This window comes from Colletotrichum acutatum (genome assembly GCF_030867785.1).
Source record: "Colletotrichum acutatum strain CBS 112980 chromosome Unknown BDZ83scaffold_15, whole genome shotgun sequence".
In the NCBI taxonomy this organism is placed as follows: Eukaryota; Fungi; Ascomycota; class Sordariomycetes; order Glomerellales; family Glomerellaceae; genus Colletotrichum; species Colletotrichum acutatum.
In genome coordinates, this window is record NW_026849009.1 from 507,076 (window position 1) to 525,022 (window position 17,947).

The 17,947-nt window shown below is 55.2% G+C and overlaps 4 protein-coding genes across 4 annotated transcripts; 1 reads left to right on the forward strand and 3 right to left on the reverse strand.

Moving 5' to 3' along the window:
- Window positions 1-60: 60 nt before the first annotated feature.
- BDZ83DRAFT_569704 (alpha-1,3-mannosyltransferase CMT1) lies at window positions 61-1,573 on the reverse strand (the record flags this gene model as incomplete). Its single annotated transcript, XM_060504221.1, has 2 exons — window positions 61-1,343; window positions 1,444-1,573. The coding sequence occupies 2 exons, from the start codon at window positions 1,571-1,573 to the stop codon at window positions 61-63; spliced, it is 1,413 nt and encodes a 470-aa protein (XP_060368882.1).
- A 1,173-nt stretch (window positions 1,574-2,746) lies between these two features.
- On the reverse strand, window positions 2,747-6,169 carry BDZ83DRAFT_716865 (uncharacterized protein; the record flags this gene model as incomplete). The annotated part of the gene is given in 3 exon segments (XM_060511886.1): window positions 2,747-3,476; window positions 3,489-3,508; window positions 3,521-6,169. The coding sequence occupies 3 exon segments, from the start codon at window positions 6,167-6,169 to the stop codon at window positions 2,747-2,749; spliced, it is 3,399 nt and encodes a 1,132-aa protein (XP_060368883.1).
- A 1,302-nt stretch (window positions 6,170-7,471) lies between these two features.
- On the reverse strand, window positions 7,472-8,896 carry BDZ83DRAFT_716866 (sulfate transporter; the record flags this gene model as incomplete). The annotated part of the gene is made up of 2 exons (XM_060511887.1): window positions 7,472-8,596; window positions 8,660-8,896. 2 exons carry the CDS (start codon window positions 8,894-8,896, stop codon window positions 7,472-7,474), a joined length of 1,362 nt encoding a protein of 453 aa, XP_060368884.1.
- A 4,081-nt stretch (window positions 8,897-12,977) lies between these two features.
- Window positions 12,978-17,302, forward strand: BDZ83DRAFT_748938 (uncharacterized protein; the record flags this gene model as incomplete). Its single annotated transcript, XM_060513693.1, has 4 exons — window positions 12,978-13,126; window positions 15,060-15,644; window positions 15,770-16,401; window positions 16,512-17,302. 4 exons carry the CDS (start codon window positions 12,978-12,980, stop codon window positions 17,300-17,302), a joined length of 2,157 nt encoding a protein of 718 aa, XP_060368885.1.
- Window positions 17,303-17,947: the final 645 nt, after the last annotated feature.

Sequence of the window (17,947 nt, forward strand, 5' to 3'; positions counted from 1 at the left end):
CACTAAACAGAAATTGTATCAATTTCCACGTTAACTACAATCACGGCCACATTATTCCCATTACTCCAGCGCCTGGTTCCAGGGCTCCCACGTCTGCTTATCGTAGCTGGCCATACACTTCACCTTCTCAGGCGGATCAGCCTTCCAATCCACCCTGAAATCCTGCACCTCATCCTCGCCTCCCACCCACTGACTGGTATACCCCTTTGCCGCCTTAATCTTCCTCCCGGCCTCGTCGCTGTACTCCAGATTGACGCTCGGCACCACCGCAATCTTGCCGAACCCGGCGCTCCACAGATCCTTGCAGAAAAGCTGCGGCTCGCCCTGGAAACACTCTCCCGGCCCGGGCGCCCGAAAAGTGACAAGCCGATCGAGCAACGGCCTCGCCGTCATCGCCACGGCCCCGTTCCAGCACGAGAAGACCTGCAGCGGCTTGTGGTCGAAGAAGCGCCGGCGCGAAGTATCCTCGTTCCAGAAGATGTTCCACGCGGAGTTCCAGTTGCCGTCGGCCGGGATCTCGAAGAAGGAGTCGCCCGCGATGGTGCGGCTAATCCACACGTCGTAAAAGGTCGGGTCGGGGCCGACGTAGGTCCAGTCGAAGCCGCACGTCATGTCGGCGCCCAGGTATAAACGTTGGTGCGCGAGTTCGAGAATGTCTTCTAGGCAAATGGCCACGTCGTTGAGGAAGAGGACGACGGCGTCGGCGGCGTACTTGCCTGGCCCGCCGGAGACGAGGGGCGCGATGGCCATGTTGCGCAGCTCGGCGAGTTTGGGGATGCGGTCTCCCACGCCGGGGTCGAGGTCGCTGCGGGAGAAGTGATATTCGGTGCCGAGCTTCTCGATTTCAGGGCGGAGGAGGTGGAGGATCTCGTAGGTGCCGTCGCCCGAGTTGCCTTCCACTATCGAGAGAACGCAGTTCTCTGGGCCCAAGAAGTGGAGGGCCTCGACGATGGAGCCTAGGAGTCGCGGGAGGAGGTCCGCCTTCTCTCGTATGTTGAGGGCGATGAAGAATTTGGGTTTCTTGAGCATGATACCGGGCTTGAGGTACTGGTAGCGTGAGATGTCGGGGCGGGGACAGTCCAGCCTAGGCAAAGATTTGTCGTCTGGGTCAAGGATCGAGGTGATGTAGCGCGGTGCGTGTTTGAGGTGCTCCGGGTTGGCGTCCGGCACTGTGGAGCTGGCTCCGCCGCCATCGTCTGGGGATGGCACCGGCGGTGGCGTCGGTATCGGGGGAAGTGGCGTCTGCGACGGCGCGATCGCCGGCGGTGTTACGGCGGTGTTCGTCTGATTAGCCTCATTGTGTGGGGATGTTCCGTGCGCTTTCTCTGTTGGTCCTGCCCCCCCTGAGTCAAGCGTATTAGTTTAGTTTTGGACCATTTTTCGACGTCCTGTTTGGATGAGGGGCAGGTGAGTTTTGTGTATGTGTGGTGACAAGAAACCTACGGAATGGCTTGTACGCGATGTCAAGGTATTCACGCCCCGAAAACAGGTCATATGCGACCATCAGGCTCAACAACAGTAAACATAGTACGCTTGCCCGAGCGATGACGGTGGTCTTCCGTTTCGCCGCCATGGTGTTGTTATGAGGGATCGAGCATCAGCATCGTGGTATCAAAAGAAGAGCAGAGGTTTGACGGCATACGATGTCGGGAGGGGGAAGGAAAGAGAAGGAAAAGGTGAAATTCAGCTTCGAGTAGGACAGTTACCAAGGAAGGCAAGCACGTCTTCTTGAATGCAGACGGGTGTGACCGGGGGTCTGGTGCTTTTGGGGGCCGGTGACCAACACGGCATGAGTGGATTTCATCATTTTTCTTTGATTGCTGTCTACTGGTTTTTTCCCTTTCCCTATCTTGGTCTCTGTTCTTTCTTCTTTGCTCGACTTGTCGGACCATCCCACCCTCATGAAGTCCGTCGGCTGGGGGCGAAGCAGAGCCGAGCGGCACAGAGAGAGATCCCATGCAAGCAGGCATCTCTCACCCGCCCGCAACCTCATGTCAGGAACAAGGGCTGCAGGCGCTTAAAGCACCCGATTCGTACGATTTTTGGCCGCCCGGTTGGCCCGCGGCACCAAGATGGGTCCTGCTCCCGCAATCAAGGCTGTTTTCCCATGCATCCTACTGTTCGTCGTGTTGGTTCTGAAATGTTCGTCTTGAACCCCCATCTCCTGACTCAGTGTAATGTCGCACCTGTTTGCCTCTTCTCTTCCTTGTCAATGGCAATTCACCGGCGCGGCGCGCAGAGGGGATCCGCCCCCTTACGCTGCATATTAGATCACTTGGGACTAGATCACCTGGTGCGTAGTTTGCTGTGAAGGATTAAGAAATTAGTAACAGGTAAGGAGGTTGCTAGGGTAGGGGGTGAAGGTGATAGTATTATCTGTAGATTGACATCACTTGTATGCTGCGGCATATCTTCACTGGGTCGCAACAGATCCAGGTAAAATCTTCGGAGGTCGAGCGCTCCCAACAACGACAATGACGACGCATCTACTTTGTAAACGATTTTTGTGTATTCTTAGGTGCTGGACGACAACACGTAGCCATGCTATGAGTAGACGAGGTTTTCGCTGATTCATGATCATATCCTTTTTGAGATCTCAACCAATCCATCCTCTCCTAGAGGAAGGGCCGAGTTCGCCGACACAGAAACGCCGAACATTGGTAACGCTTATTGTAACGCTTATTTGTTTCCTTCCTTCCATATCCTTTCGACCATACATATATGTCCTGCACCCTGGCTCCTCTTTCTATGTTCCGTGCAGCTTCTGGTTGAGGCCCAGCAGGAGCTGCTTCACCGAGTTCATCAAGTGCGACTCGATCCCGTCAAAGCCCGCTGCGGGCGACCCCGAAGCGCTGGCTTCCGCAGGCGGGGGTACTATGCTCGCGTCTGCCAAGCCCAGCACTCGATCAATGGCGGATAGCGTGACTGCCTCGGCCTTGGCCTCGCCAATCCTGCTCTTAAGGGCATTCGACGAAACGTTCTTGAACCCAAGGAGAGAGTTGAAGACCTTGGAATCAAAGACGTTTGTCGGCCCAGTGGGAGTGGGCGTGCCCCCTGATCCGGGGGTGTTGCTTCGGGTCGAGAAACCGTCTAGGAGCTTCTGTATTCCCTTCATACAGATATCTTCCATGGTCTGATTTTCTGTGGCGGCACTCTTGAGTCCCAGACAGCGGTTGAGGGCAGACATGACGATGGCCTCTGCCTTTGGATTCTTGGCTTTCTTCAGGTTCTCAATGAGACCGTTCTTGAGGCCATTAACAGCTGAGAGTAACCTGGGCTGAATGACGGGACGTGGTTCGGCTTGCGCTGGTGGTGTAGGTGTAGGTCGAGCTTGCTGCGGCGGGGCAGCAGCGGGTATCTGTGGCGGGGGTGGTTGCGCTCCAGGGATGGCGGCTGGAGCAGGTTGTGTGATGGGCGGTGCTGAGGTTGCGGCGGCGCCTTCTTCGGTCTTGACGGCGGGATGAGCTGGAGGTGGTCTTGAAGCATACGGTGAACTGTATGTAGAAGGCTGCCCCGCGACACCTTGAGGTCGTGCAATCGCAGCAGCGGCCCCGTATCCAGGGAGTGTCACTGGCGCCACTGGTTGAGACGTCACTGGCGGTGCAGGCTGGCCAGGGTTCGGCGCCACGCCCGGGGGGGAGTATTGTGGAGTCCTGGCTGCTGTCTGCGCTTGCTGCCCAGCATAGGCTTGCGCGTGGTAGTTATGAGGAAGATGCTGGTAGCCAGGAGGCATATGACTCTGCTGCTGCTGGGCGTACTGAGTGTACATTGGGTGGTTGTAGTGACCATAGCCCGCACTCATAGAACGGTCCGGTGACGTAGCTTTGCGCTTCTTGCCGGCATCGAGTTCGACACCGGGCACCCTGGACCACAAGCCTGTGGTATCGTCCTTCTTAAAAGCTTCGTTCCCGATAAGGTTATGTCGTACACTGGACTCCCAGCCCTTTGTCTCCGTGTGGAAGTAGAACCACGGGTATCTCTGGGTAATTCGCTTGTAAATCTGTTTGAGGGTGAGACCGTCAGGCCCTGCCGCAGTGAGGGTCTCGTCGATAAGCACTCCGTAGTTCTTGTTCGGCTTCTGCAGCTGCTCCTCCGTGTAGTCCTCGATCTTGAGTTCGAGCGGGGGCGACTTGGGACGAGCCTTCTTTTCCTTCTTCTCTCTGGCGCGTCTTTCGGCATCTGATCCTTCAAGGCCGTCTTCGCCCTTTGGTTTCCGGGGTTTGTACTTGCGCTTTTCTGGTCGATCTCCTCCTTCGTCTGGTAGTGGGTGTTTCCTAGGACGGCCGACCTTCCGCTTGATAGGGGGCTCTCCAGGAGGAGGTTGTGGTATCGTTTTCTTAGCCATCTCCTGCTGAGCCTTCTTAAGAAGCCGCTGCTCTCGCTTGGACATGATTCCGTTCTTCGGTGGCCGGCCAGGTCCTCTCTTCTTGTTCAGATAGCCTAATGGAGCACCTCCCATAAGAAGATGCACCATTTCTTGGTCCTCTGGCTTGACCTCTGTGGTAGGTTGGATATCGTCTGCTTCCTCTCCATAATCCAGTGACATCTCTCCCTCGGCATCAGCCTCGGCATCGGCATCAGCGTCAACATCGACTTCTGCATCAGCTTCAGCATCGGCCTCATCGTCTGCCTCTGTTTGTGTTTGCGCTGCTTCTGCAACGTCGGCTGCTGCCTCTGCTGTGGCCTTTTCTGCGGCGGCCACTGCTTCTGCTTTTGCTTCCGCTTCCGCCTCTGCCTTGGAGCTACTTTCGGCCTCGACTTCTTCCTCCTCTTCTGGTTCGACATCGGACATTTCTACGTCTGATGGCGCTGGTGAGCTAAGGGAAGAATCGCTTGTGTCGTCAAGACCGTTGCCATGAGAGGCTTCAAACTCGAAGCTCATCTCCTTTCCACCGGTCGCCTTCTTCTTGAGTTTCTCCTCCTCTTCTGCATACTCCTCAGCACCTGTCCGGCCTTCTGGGACACCGTTGATGACGAAGCGAAAATCAACGTCCTTGATTTGTAGGTGATCACCACTCCGGAGCACGGCGACGCCTTCCTTGTGGTGCACTTCATCGATGAAGAAACCATTCTTGTGGAGTGGGATAGCCTCAAAGACCCCTTCTCTCTTATTGAACTGGATCTTGAGATGCTCTCTTGAAATGGCCTTGGTCTTGCTTGCGATATCAGGTCCGGGCGAGTGAATGCCGACAAAAGGAACGTGGTGAGGAGAGGGTCGTAATGAAGCTAGATCCACGGCTGCAGCACCCGGTGTATGTGAGACATACTGCCGATTTGAGATGAGCTTCTCCTGTGACTCGTCCTCTTCCTGCTTCTGTGATGATCCGGTGCTGGTCGTCTTGCGCCGCTTGGCTGGCCGCCCCTCCCCTTCGCTGTCGGACTCAGGTCCCAGCATGCCTCCCTCTTCACTGACGTATGACTTGCTGAATTTCCCCGGCCCATGTCTGACAGGAGAAGGAGGCGGAAGGCCCTCGCGTTCATACTCTTCCGCTTTCTTGCGATAGGCATCATCGCGCTTCTGGTCTCTCCGCGCCTGGTTCAGAGCCTTCTGGTCGCGACCGATAATGACGGCGTACGTGGTCATCTGGAAGACACTGTCGGCGAATTCTATACGCGCAAATGATTCGAGACCCTGTGTCGCCGCGGCGAGGTTATGTGTGCTTGCGACGAGCGGATCGTTGCCGTTGCCCATTGTGCTCGGGAGGGTGACCTGGGCTGGCGTGACGGTCGGAGGCGGTGATATTTGATTGGACATTTGGTTGCCGGCCATATGCGCCAGAGCCATCATCATGTAGGCATGGTCCATGTTCGGCATCGGGGTGTGTGGGAAGGACGAGGCGAAAGGGTCGGCGTCAACCTGCACGGCTGAAGCCGGCTGCGACATTGTCGCGGGTGGAGCGCTGCCGGCGTCGGCATCGACCATGAATGTGTCGACGGCTAATGAGGTGCTCTGCTCTTTGGTCGACGCGTCTTCGATAGATGGATGTACGGTTGTAGATGCGTCGGTGCGCGATGGTTGCTGCTGGTCGGCAGCGTTCGTGGCGATGTGATTGTTGTTGTCGTTGTCGTCGGGGTGGTCAGTTCGGCCTGGTGTCGTCGACTTGTGCTTGGGCGGCGGCGTGGTCGGAAGGGGCGCCAGGCCATTTTGGCCGGCGTTGGACGAAGTCATCGCTGCTCTGTAGTCGGACAGATCAGCTCCTTCGCCGTCGGCAAGCCAAGAGAGGCGATTTGGTCAGGCGCGACGAGGTATTGACCTGAGAAAGGCTGCGATCGAGACGGGCGAATGCCAAAAAAATCGGCGTTGAACAATTCAGTCCTGGCTGCGATTGACAGGGTCGACGGAAGCGTCTCTGATTGGCTGTCGGTGAGATTCACCGTGGACACTGAACACACCAGCCTTCTTCCCCGCGCTGTTCAAGTACCCAAGTACCTTTTTTTCTTCCAATAGGAGGAAAGAGCCTCCAGTTCAGCCCGTCCCTGCCCAGCCAGGTCCTTTCCTTTCCAGCGTCTCCGTCGCCGCCTTCCTTTCCGTCGCACGCTCCTTCCATCCCTGTCATATTCGTGGACTGCAGCTTCTTACCACAATTCAATGGAAGGAACAACTGCACCCCAATCCCATTGAAGGTCCGGGTAACCGTGACTCATCCTGCTACCTCACCATGAACCTTTAATGCGGGCAATTGCATTTATGTACGTGCTTCAATGCCTTAGCCTTCCATTGGACCCAGCGCTTTGGTTCGGCCCAGGTCTTGCGGTGAGCAGCAAGGCTGTTCACGATGCATCTCTTCGGTCAGGGTCCGAGAAAAAGCCTCACCCGATTCCTTGCAGTCTTGCAGAGGCAAGGCCGCAAAGGCAGCACCACCCTGCGTAGATCGCCCACTTCTTCCGACCTCGGTGCCCACTTTGTCTCGGTCAAGCCCCAATAGCAGATCGTCTCGGTGAAGGAGACTGGATTCTTCTTGGTATTCGTGATCCTTGGAAGTACTCTGCGAATATCAAGTCTGAGGTGCGAAATACAGACCACATATCGTATATGCCAGTATACAGTACCAAAAGGTAATTATGTACAGAGACATTCGCAAAGGGTGAGATTTTCTACGTACTTAGGTACTTAGAATAAGAAGAACAACAAAACAGACTATATATCAAGCCAGTGTGATTGAGGAGCATGTCTGTTTCGGATATCGGATTTCATTCCTTCTTGCTCTTTCAGGGACCTTCTGTCAATCACCAGGCGTCTGCAGGCTACAGTAAGATCAATGAACTGTCGATACCCAATATTATATGCAGAACTTGACCAAGGCCAACATTATCACTCCTGAAAATGAGATTCCAGTGCATAAGGAGCCGTTATAAATGGGCCAAACGGACGAAATTCACCTAGATCCTATTCACATTTATACATGCCGGCAGACGTCAAAAGAACGCCCATATTACAGTCATACAAGAAGCCACACAGCGCTTCAAACAACTAACTCAGAAGCGGCGCTCGCTCGCCAAACAGAGACCGCCCACGTCTGGACTCCCACCACTTCTGCGTCCTCTCCGAGACCCGATACGCCCAAAAGCACAGCATCCCCGCAATGAAACCAATAGCATCGTTCCTAAACGCAAGGAGCCCAGCCGTGGTCATGAGCATGACAGTCCACCTCTCAGCCCTCTCATCATCAGAAAGCGAGCGATGCTGCCTGACAAGCCCGCCAACGCCGCCGCCCTCGTTGCCAGCAGAACTCTCCCACAGATCAGAAGCCCCGTGATTCAAGCTGTGCCCGACCTTGGCGAGCTCGAGTCCCGCGGCGATGACCATGACGCCCAGCAGGCTCTTTGGGTAGTGCGTGAGCAGGCCGATGAGGGAGTTGCCGAACACGAGGCCCAGCACGATCTTGAAGAGACCCAGCACGATGACGCTCGCGCCGCTGCGCGCTCCGAAGCGGTACTGCGCCGCGAGCCCGCCAGCTCCGTGGCACACGGGCATGGCGCCCCACCACGTGCCGACTAGGTTCATCACGCCGACGCTGATGCCCATGGCGGTCACAGACGGCGTGGGCATGTCCGGCAGCAGGTCCGCTGCAAGGGCGCTCACTGCGATGACAGAGTTCAAAGTTGTGAGCGGGAGCTGGCCGATGGCCATCGACAGCGGCTTGTACTTGAACCAGTTGAACTCCCAGTGCACAAAGTGCGGGGTCCAGAGGCTGGGCTCCGGCAGGTAGGTGTGCGGGTTCTCGTGCGAGGTCATGATGGAGATGAAGGCGAAGACGAGCGACAGAAGAAAAATGTGCAGCGCGTAGGGGAAACGCGGCAGGCCCTGGGTGAAGATGAGCACCAGAAAGGCGGCCAGGGCCCATAGCCTGTTGTCGAGGACGGGATGGGTCCAGTGAAGGTCTCGGAGGAGGCCGGAGCCGGCGGCCATGACGAGCGAGAGACCGGCGCCAAGCTGGATGCCCTTGACGACGGGGACGGGTACGTTCCGCGTGACCCAGCGCAGCAGGCCGGTGAGGCTCATGACTAGGACGGCCAGACTGACCCACTGGCCCGCGGCCATGACGGTTCTGATGCCGCCATATTCGGACCGGGAGATGGCTGTCGCGGCGATTGCCTAGACGCAGTGGTCAGTAATGAATTCACCATCACAATCTCTTGTCTACATCTGAACACTCACCTTCATCGGCTGGACTGGAAGCGGGATGCCAAAAACTGCGCCAGTGACAACGTTGAAGATGCCTGAAAACACTAGCGTGCTATCGAGATAAATGGAGTGCTGGACCGCAAGGGCGATCATCAAAGGAAGAAGAGTCCCCAAGTCACCGAGGGCGCCAGAGACCTCTGCGGCGGGAGAGCCGCGCAGAGTTGCGACATTGTGTCGATGGACTCGTTTTAGATGACTGAGAACCGTCATGATGCGGGGAACTAGGCAGGTTTCCTGCTTGTGAAATAAACGGGGAGTGTCAAGATGTGATTCAAAGAGATGCTGGCGAAATACAATAGCAGCAGAGCGTCAAAGAGTTTTGACTCTGATCTTTGAAAAGATGGCCGAAATGTAACTGATTCACCGTTCTGCTGGCCTCGTTGGTGGCTGACGACGCCTTCAACTCTCAGGATGATTGATACTGAACGCAATTCATCTCAGCGTACGTACCCGCACCCCGGCTGCGACGCGGCAGCTTCCGACTGTGCTGTTCGGAGCAAGCAACTCCTCGGCCGGACGTTGTAGTTGACGGTGATTGGTCACTTGACCACCGATGCTAGGCGTCTCCGCCCATGGCCTGTTGTAATCTGCAGCGCGCATGACCTCCTCAGCTCCTCGCTTCAGTTCTCCATTCCCTTACCTAAGGTAAGATAGACACCTTCAGTCTTCAGACGCTGAGGACGCGACCTGCTTGGGTAAATATTTCGTCATGGGCCGAATGAGCGGGTCAGCATATGATCTGACCCGTTGTCGCTGGACTGGACGAGATTACATAAGATAACCCAAGCCAGCCCAACAGCGGGAGTGACGGCAGTGGAGAGAAATGTAAATGGATGACTGAGCTGGCTGGCGACCGAACAAGGAGCCGACGGGAGTTACCATCTAGCGGCCAGGGACGGGCGCATGCCGAACATAAATGCTAGTCCCTGAACGAGAGCCTGCTCTTTCTCGATAAGCAGCAAGCGTCGGATTGGATCCATCCGTTAAAAAGAAATAAACGAAAGAATGAGGGAAGAAACTCGTGCTGGGGCGGCGGAAGGGGCGGCGGGTGAGATTCGGGCTGGACGGATGCTAAGGTTACCCATGTGTCTCATTGCGCGCAGAGACCCGGCCGGTGAATGAATGAATGAATGAATGGGGCCTTGTCACCTTGGAGCTCCGTGGCAAAAGATTGTTAACCTGCCCGAGCTTCGCTTTGATTATCTTACGATGGAGATGCAGTCTGGCAGTACGCTGCGGGCTTGCTATGAGGTTTTTGTTATCAAATCAGGATATTGACAGTGGGCTCGCTGTGACGCTGCAAGGAAACGGTCGCTTCATCTTCGAACGGAATCAAAGGGATTGAGAAGGTCCCAAGACGGGAAAGATGGGTGCTGGATGACTGATCAGGTGAGTGTTTTTCGACGGGACGATGCAGCGGCGGATCGAGAGGTGGCTGGGCCGCGGAACGAGCAGCCATCGGCCCTGACTAGGCGCGACGCCCGATCCGATGGTGGTGGTGGATTGGTGCTACTTTTGCCGTGTAAGGATTGAGATGTGATGTTACGGACAGAGGGACAATGGGGGTCCATCATCTGCAACCCTCTGCTTGCCTCCTGCTGATGAGTGATGAGTGATGGATCATGTTTGTTGTTGTTTCTCGGTGCTGGATTAAGGTGCCGTCCCACTCCAGCGGTCCAGCCTATATTGAACCATCCCCGCATGGGCGCTCAGTGCTGTGATGATCGTCTTTGCTTGGCCGAGGCTCAGCCAAATGACCGATTCGGGCAATCTCTTGGCCCAACTCAAAAAGTGTCATGGACTTCCATTGGGCCAAGTCGCCAACACCTTTGCCAACTTGTCCGCAGCAGCTTGGCCGGGCGCAGTCTGGTAAGCCTGAGAAAGGAAGCCCCGTCTAGCGGATATGCCTCACCCATTCAAGAGTCTTGGAGTTGAAGCCATTCTCAGGTGCCGATACTGCCAAGGCTTGTCATTGTCGAGGCGAGGTGATTTGCCAAGGTGTGCGCAAATTTCGAGCTTTTAGTACTCCGTATTGCAGTCGACACTACTCTGTAGCCGTACTCTCTATCCGTAAGGCAGACAATAACAAGAAAGAAAAATGGGACGTGCTAGCGGTTACTAAGTGCTTGAGCGGTCGACAGAAGCGAGCATGACAAGGGAATCCTTTGGTCGGTCAGGTACGGCGGTTCATCTGCTGTGGCATTCCCGAGAAATCTCCCAGTTGCCCCAATGGAACCTGGAAACGTCGGTGAGGGCGGAAGACCAGTGCCAAACCAACACTACAGTATGGATGAAATTGCCTTAGTACGCAACTGATATGAACGTCATGAAGGGACGGCGGCGGCGGCGACTAACCTAAGCAGCAGAGCCAGATGGGCCCAGGTGGTGATGACGGAGAGCCATGAGCTCGAAAGAGTCAAGAGTCTGCCTGGCTGATGTTGCTGCCACAAGGTATGCCAATAGCGTAAGGGTGCGGAATCGGTGGGAAAACAGACGCAGCCCACAACCCGGCGGAGGTCGGCGAACCGGTGGCCCTGCGAACCCACCGGAACTTGAAAGTTGAAGGGTGTGCTAGGGCCTCATCCCGGCTCCGGCCCCATGAGATGATCCATGTCATCCAATTGTCCGCCCAGTCTGGCAGACTCTGTGCGCAACAGCACTAGGCTCGGGACTATTGTTTAGTCGTGAATCTCTGGAATAGTGTTGTGACTTGTGAATGCCTTAGCATATTTCAGAGGTGAATGGTAAGCAGCAAGAGTGCTTGATGCTGGTGAGAGAGGGGGGAATTCCCGCAGCAACAGAGACAGACGTACAACAGAAAGGGGCCAACAGATTCAGAGACGGGCTGCAAGTGTTGCGCGACGGAAACACACAACACAAACTTCCCTGTGTCGGGCGAGGAGTGTAAGTGGTGATGACAGGGGACCTCGAGCGATCAGGCGTGGATTCCCCACACCGGATGCCTGTGATGACCCTGCCGTGTTCCCGGCATCCATGGAGACAAGCTTTTTCTGTTGCTCGCTTGGCGCCGTTCTCTCTGCCACTAGCAGAGCAACCGCGACCGCCGATGCCACCTCACGAGTACTCCTTACACACTAAGCCGCTACACAGTGATGTACGGATCGCGACATGCCAATGGTGGCAGTTCACCACCAGAGAGTGCCCAGACGCGATGACACCGCCAAGTACCATGACCTGTGAAGATACTTTCTCCTCGCCTTTCATCGTCGAGCTCCTAGCTGTAATTACCTCAAGTACTTACCGTACCACCTTGCGTTGATGAGGTACGCACACCTGACTAAGATCCAATGGGAAATACCTTCCCATCACCATTGGATCTTCCTTCTTATTGCTTGCTCGCCTTGCCAATCAGCCGACTATTTGAGCAGCTATTTCCTTCCTCGCCCGCCCTCCTCGATAACCCCTCCCTTCCTGACTTACCTTGCCTTACCTTCCTCTTCACCCTCTTGCTTCTCTCATCCCTCCTCCTCCAACAACTCAATCACTCGACGATCCCACAATCAGTCAATTCCTCCCCCAATTGATTCCCCCCTCATAAAGGTAAACACTCTCGTGCTTCTTGACCTCTTCATGAGCTCCAGCTTCATAAATCAAGCTTCGTTCTGTTGACGCTGACAAACTGCGCTTCTAGCCGGCCTCCCCTAGTCGCTGCGATCGAGCCACCAGGTCCTTTTTCCCCACCTCACTCTCATCGTCCAACGTTGAGCTGTCTCTCATCTTCGCCAAAGGTAAAGTAACCTTCTCTCAATGCGCAATCTTCCCAAGTCTCCATTCTGCCGCAAAAAAACTGCTCTGGAATGCCAATTGGTCTTTTGCGACAAATTGTCCGAGCTTCGCGCTCGCGCCCAGGATGCGACAACCACATCATGAAGAAAAACAACATGTGGATATCTTCCCTTGACGCCAACGCCGGATACCCCGGGAATGACGATGGGCACATCCAAGTTCACAGGGCTCTAAAAAAGAAAGACAGACGGCCGTCTCCATAAAATGCCTCAATTGGGCAAGCTTCCTCACCTCTAGCTCTGGTGTTTTTTCTACGGATCCCGACCGCATTGGGCGAGCATCACTCATCGCAAACAGTCGCCACGAGCTTTACTCTCACACTTATTAACTCACTCACCCGTCATCATTGCTTTCTGTTTGACTTTGCAATTCTTGTCACTCTTCTTCGCCTTTTCAATCCTCTTACTCTCATCCGCTGACAAAGTTTTTCTTCTTCACACAGCCGACTCTCCAATTACCTCACCTCATCTCATCTCCCGTCAAAATGCCTGCCATCAACACCCTCGTCGCCCGCGACGCTGTCCACCAGCTCGCCAAGCGCCAGAACTGGGCCCAGAAGGAAGCTGGCGTCGTCGTCGTCTTCTGCATCATTTTTATCGTCGCCCTTGGTGTCTCTGGTCTCATGATCTCCAAGTGCCTCGCCAGGCGCAAGGCAGAGAGACAAGCCAAGGAGTCTCAGGCCGCATAAGCAAGACCTCGTCACCTCTCATAGAGGCCAGAAGAAGGGAGCGGAGTTGGGATAGTAATGAGTCAAGCTTCAAGTTGGACGCGCTTTGAAGCCGGTAGCAGGACGACTCTCTTAGTCACTCACACACAAACCATATGGTTACGTTCGAGGAGACAGTTGCGCCTAGCTATATACGAAGGAGCCAGCACCATCTGTCGACAGCAATTATGTTCACATTCCATACACCACACGGATCACTCACTACCAACCGATCGTCGGTTTCGATTCTCGACACTTCGTCATAGTCTGCAGGATTGGGGTCTCACGAAAGGCGTGTACTGAAGGAAAGACATCCGGGCTGTACATGGCAGTATCACGACTACACGGGAGTTAATGCGCCAGGAGGCGGCTGTATGTCAATCGCGACGCCGCAGATACCTATTTCACACAAATTTTAATGATACCTATTTCACGTTGCGCAAAGCGATTCAATCGTCTCTCGATCATTGTTGACAATTCGTATGTTTACCGGATTGTGTATTACAAGTCTTACCTTCACTAACACAAGCCTTCCTTGCCTTCTGTTAGTAAGTGCCACAGAAAATCGAGTCTGGTTGCTATCCACCCTTCTCTTTATCTCCATTTTTTGTTTGGAAAAAACGGTCCCAACTCCGTTTATTTCAGCTTTACTGGCGCAAGGTAGCGATGAATTTGGGCATCAGATGGCATGATTTTAGCAGGCGACTGGCTAACCTTTTTTCTCAATTCAGGGAACAGGCACCCCCGTCGCAAGAAATCAGACCGAAAAAGGACTTGGCATCGATCGCGCCACGTCCCTGATGCATGCAGCCGCACGTGGGACTTTTGAGACAGGACGCCTCTTTGCGCCTTGGTGCTCATTGCTTACCTACTAGGAAGTATGGAGACATTCCAGAGGCGCATTCATGGTAAGGCAGTATTAGGTATTAGGTGCTATATCTTTGGGACTTGCGTCGCGCTTACACGCCCTCCCACCCGAAAGGATCGCTTACCTGGGCCAGGTCGCCGGGTTTTAATCTGCTAGTGCTGAGGCGTAGGCATCCACCATTTGCCTAGCACCCACAAACCCGAGATACCAAATCCTTATCCCGGACCGGGTTAACGAACCTGGAGTTCATCCGTGATGACGACCTCACTTTGTAGTCGAAGCCTCAGCTCTGTTGCTATCGGACACATGTTCGAGTCGTATATAGGGTCATGCGCTGTGCTCTTATCTGACCCGGGCCGTCTACTGTTTAATGAATTTACAATCACTTATTGCGTGGTTTCGAGTAGAAGTGCAGTCTGCAAACGTCCGCAAAATATTCATCAAATAAGGCGAGCCAAGGGGTTTAGACCGCAACCTCAAGTTATCTTATATACAGAACTCGAAAACTGAAACGCACGACACTCTCGCAATGAATCCACAATCACCACCCCCGAGACCCGACAGCCCCCCGCGCCGCCTCCGCGCCTGCGCGCCGTGTACGCGGGCCAAGGCCCGCTGTAACTTCCGCGAGGAGAATGCCCGTCGGCACCTCTGCGACCGGTACGTGCTTCAACTGGCTGGAGAAGGCGTGGCTACACCATAGAGCTTCCTTCTTTGTGCTATTGAAAACTCATGAACATTGGGACTGACGTGATGTGACGGGGGTTTAGATGTGAGCGGCTCAAGATTGACTGCTCGGCCAAGACGAGGGGTATCAGGAGGACGCGGCAGATCAAACCTCTGGTCAAGTAAGTGTTGTTCCTCATGGGTCACTCGTCTCGTTCGCCAAACCTTTTGATGATGTGTTGGGTGTGAACGCACCTTTGGGAATAGTGGCATCTCGAGACAACAACGGCCCTAGCTTCAGAACTCCACTAACATGAACACGACAGTCGCGTCGCAACACTAGAGCAACAAATAGCCCATCTCGTAACACCAGAAAAGTCCCCAGCAGCCTCGACACCCTCGGCAGAGACCTCAACCTCAACCCCCTCAACCTCCTCGCCTCCCTCTCACTCACACTCACACCCAGCACCCCTAATCCAAGGACACCAACAAGGCCCCGTAAACGTAACCCACAGCGTCGTCCCCTCCTACTACCACCACTCCTCCTCTTCCTCCTCCCCCTCCTCCTCATCCTTAATTGTAACAACGTCAACGACAACAAAGCCGCCCCTAGGCCTAACCTGGTCCCAAGCATCCAACGTCCTCGCCGACTTCCGCGCAAACTTTATCCCCAACTTCCCCTTCATCCAGGTCGACGGGCCCTCGGTCGAACCGGGATCGGGGTCTCCGCAGCGGCTCGCGCGCGAGAAACCGTTCCTATTCCGCGCCGTCATGCTCGCCGCCGCGCCGGCGGGGAAGACGAGGGCCGAGGCGATGCACCGCGAGTTGTTGGCTGAGATGGGGGCGCGGATGATGCTCGAGGAGGAAGGCGGGTTGGATTTGTTACAGGGGATGTTGGTTATCATCTTGTGGTCAGTACACGGCCCCCTTACCTTTACCGACTTATGTGACGTTCCTCACCGGCGTCTACTGGGGTCTTTTGAAGATAAACCCCTAAAAGAAGAAATCCCACTGACATTGTACGTCATAAAAACAGGGCAGAATGTAGATACTGGTTCGACAAGCAAATCACCCGCCTAGTCTACACGGCTCTAGGCTACGCCCACAGTCTAGGCATCACCAAACCCCCGCGCTCCCTCCTCCAGCCCTCCCCCTGCCGCCCCGGAGGTTCTCAACAACAACACCCATACCAGCAGCAACAGCGGCAGCAGTGGCGGCAGCAGCAGCAACAGCGACAAGAACCAGAAGACTGCTTCACCAACAAGGCAGCCCTCAGCGCGACGGAACACCACACCCTCGAGGAACAGCGCACCTTTCTCGGCCTCTTCTGCATCGTCACGTCCAACTGCGCGCAGTTTGCCCGCAAGCAGAATCCGCTCCTGCACTGCCTTGGTACGAATGGAAGCAAGTCGTCTCAGGGGCTCGGGTACCTAGATATCTGCTACGAGAACCTGGCCGCGTCAGGGAGCCTGGAGGACCGGATGGCGGCGAGGATGTTCAAGATGGCTGCCGTCTCTGCGCGCCTCGTCGACGGGTTCGGTCCCGTGTTCGATTGCGAGGGAGGGAGGGGCATGGGGATGGGAGATGGGTTCGAGGAGGAGGTGGGGAGGATCAGGGCAGATGTGGACGATGTCTTGGAGGGACTTGATCCACGGGATCCGTATTATGGTAAGCCACTCCCTCCCCCCCCCCCTTCCCCTTTTCTTCCAAAGTTCATGATGATTTCTTTGGAGCTCCTCCCACAAATGGAAGAAATCAGAGCTGACATGCAATCTCAGCATACCTCAACCTCCAGCACAAAGCCCTCCTAGTCCAACTCTACGAACCAGCAACAAAACACCCCTTTCCCTCATCACCACTATCTCCACACCTCGCAGCCTTCCAAAACACCGCCGCCGCCACCACCGTCAACCGTACAACCTACTTTCAAGCAGCCCTCTCCGAAGCCAAAGCCTACTTCGCCGCAACCCTCGCCCTCCCACCAGAAGCCTACATCTACCGCACCTCCGTCGGCATGGGCCTAGCCCAAGGCGTCCTCGCCGTCACCACGCGCCTGCTGATCCTCCACGGCGTCCCGGGGTGGGACCTCCCCCGCGCCCGCGCAGACGTCAAGTTTGCCGAAATCTGCGAGAAATTGGTCGCGTTTCTGGGACGGGTGCTGCAGGTGGGTAGGGAGCGGATGGGCCGGCTGAGGGAGGAGACGTGGGTTCGCGGTGTAGGCGGCGGTGGTAGTGGTTGTGGCAGGGCGTACAATACCCTCGAATTCGACTGGGATGATATCAATGGAGGGAGCGAGATCGATGCGAGGGGCTCCATGTGCGAGGACTTGATTGGGAAGATGAAGTGGATCAAGGATTGGTATGAGAGTCGCGTTCGAGCGGGGGACGGCGGCTTGACTACTACTACTTCTCCTGCTGCTGCTGGCGGCGGCGTCGGGAGTGCAGAAGCGGCAAATAAAGAGTTGATGGAGGAGATTGCGAGGATCTGGCACTGGCCTGCGGACGCGACGAGTATGCCCATGTTTGGGGGGTTGATTAATCCCTTTGACATCTGTTACGATAGTATCTGACGAGACATGATGTTCTTTCACGATTCCCAGCTAGAAGAATAATGTTTTTCGAGCACAGATGTGTATTCACTGCGCTATGTCGATGCAGAGAAATGTAGAAATACAAAATCTGGGTATGCCCCGGGTTTCATCCGTTCGCTTGTCGTTGCACCATGGTATAAACAAAGTCAGTCGGTACAGTCTATCGTAACATACGGTCTACCACCCCCGTTACTTGAATCCAGGCCGTCTTTGCGGGCCCTCTTGAGGTCATCTGTCGCAGACGCACACACAACCAAGCGTGCGTCGATTATTTCCTCATTTGAATACACAACCACTCGCTCAGAGGAAATCCCATGCAATTAGCATGGGTAGTGCCACCAACAGGAATAAGCAAGCAATGAGCGCCGGAATGACGGGCGGTACAGACTCAGCTGCTTCCTCGAGGAACCAGAATAAGTCGGCCAGCGGAACGAGAACGACTCTACGGAGCAGATCGATGGCGCTCCGTGAACGACGGCAGCAGCGGCAGCGGGTCCAGAAGCTGTGGCGGTAGTTGACGTCGTCGTGCTTTGGTGCTGAGAGAGCATTCCGCACATCGGCACTAAGGTCTGGTAATGAACGGGAAGATGGCCGGCCTTTGGTCCCTTGTCAGCATGGTAGTTC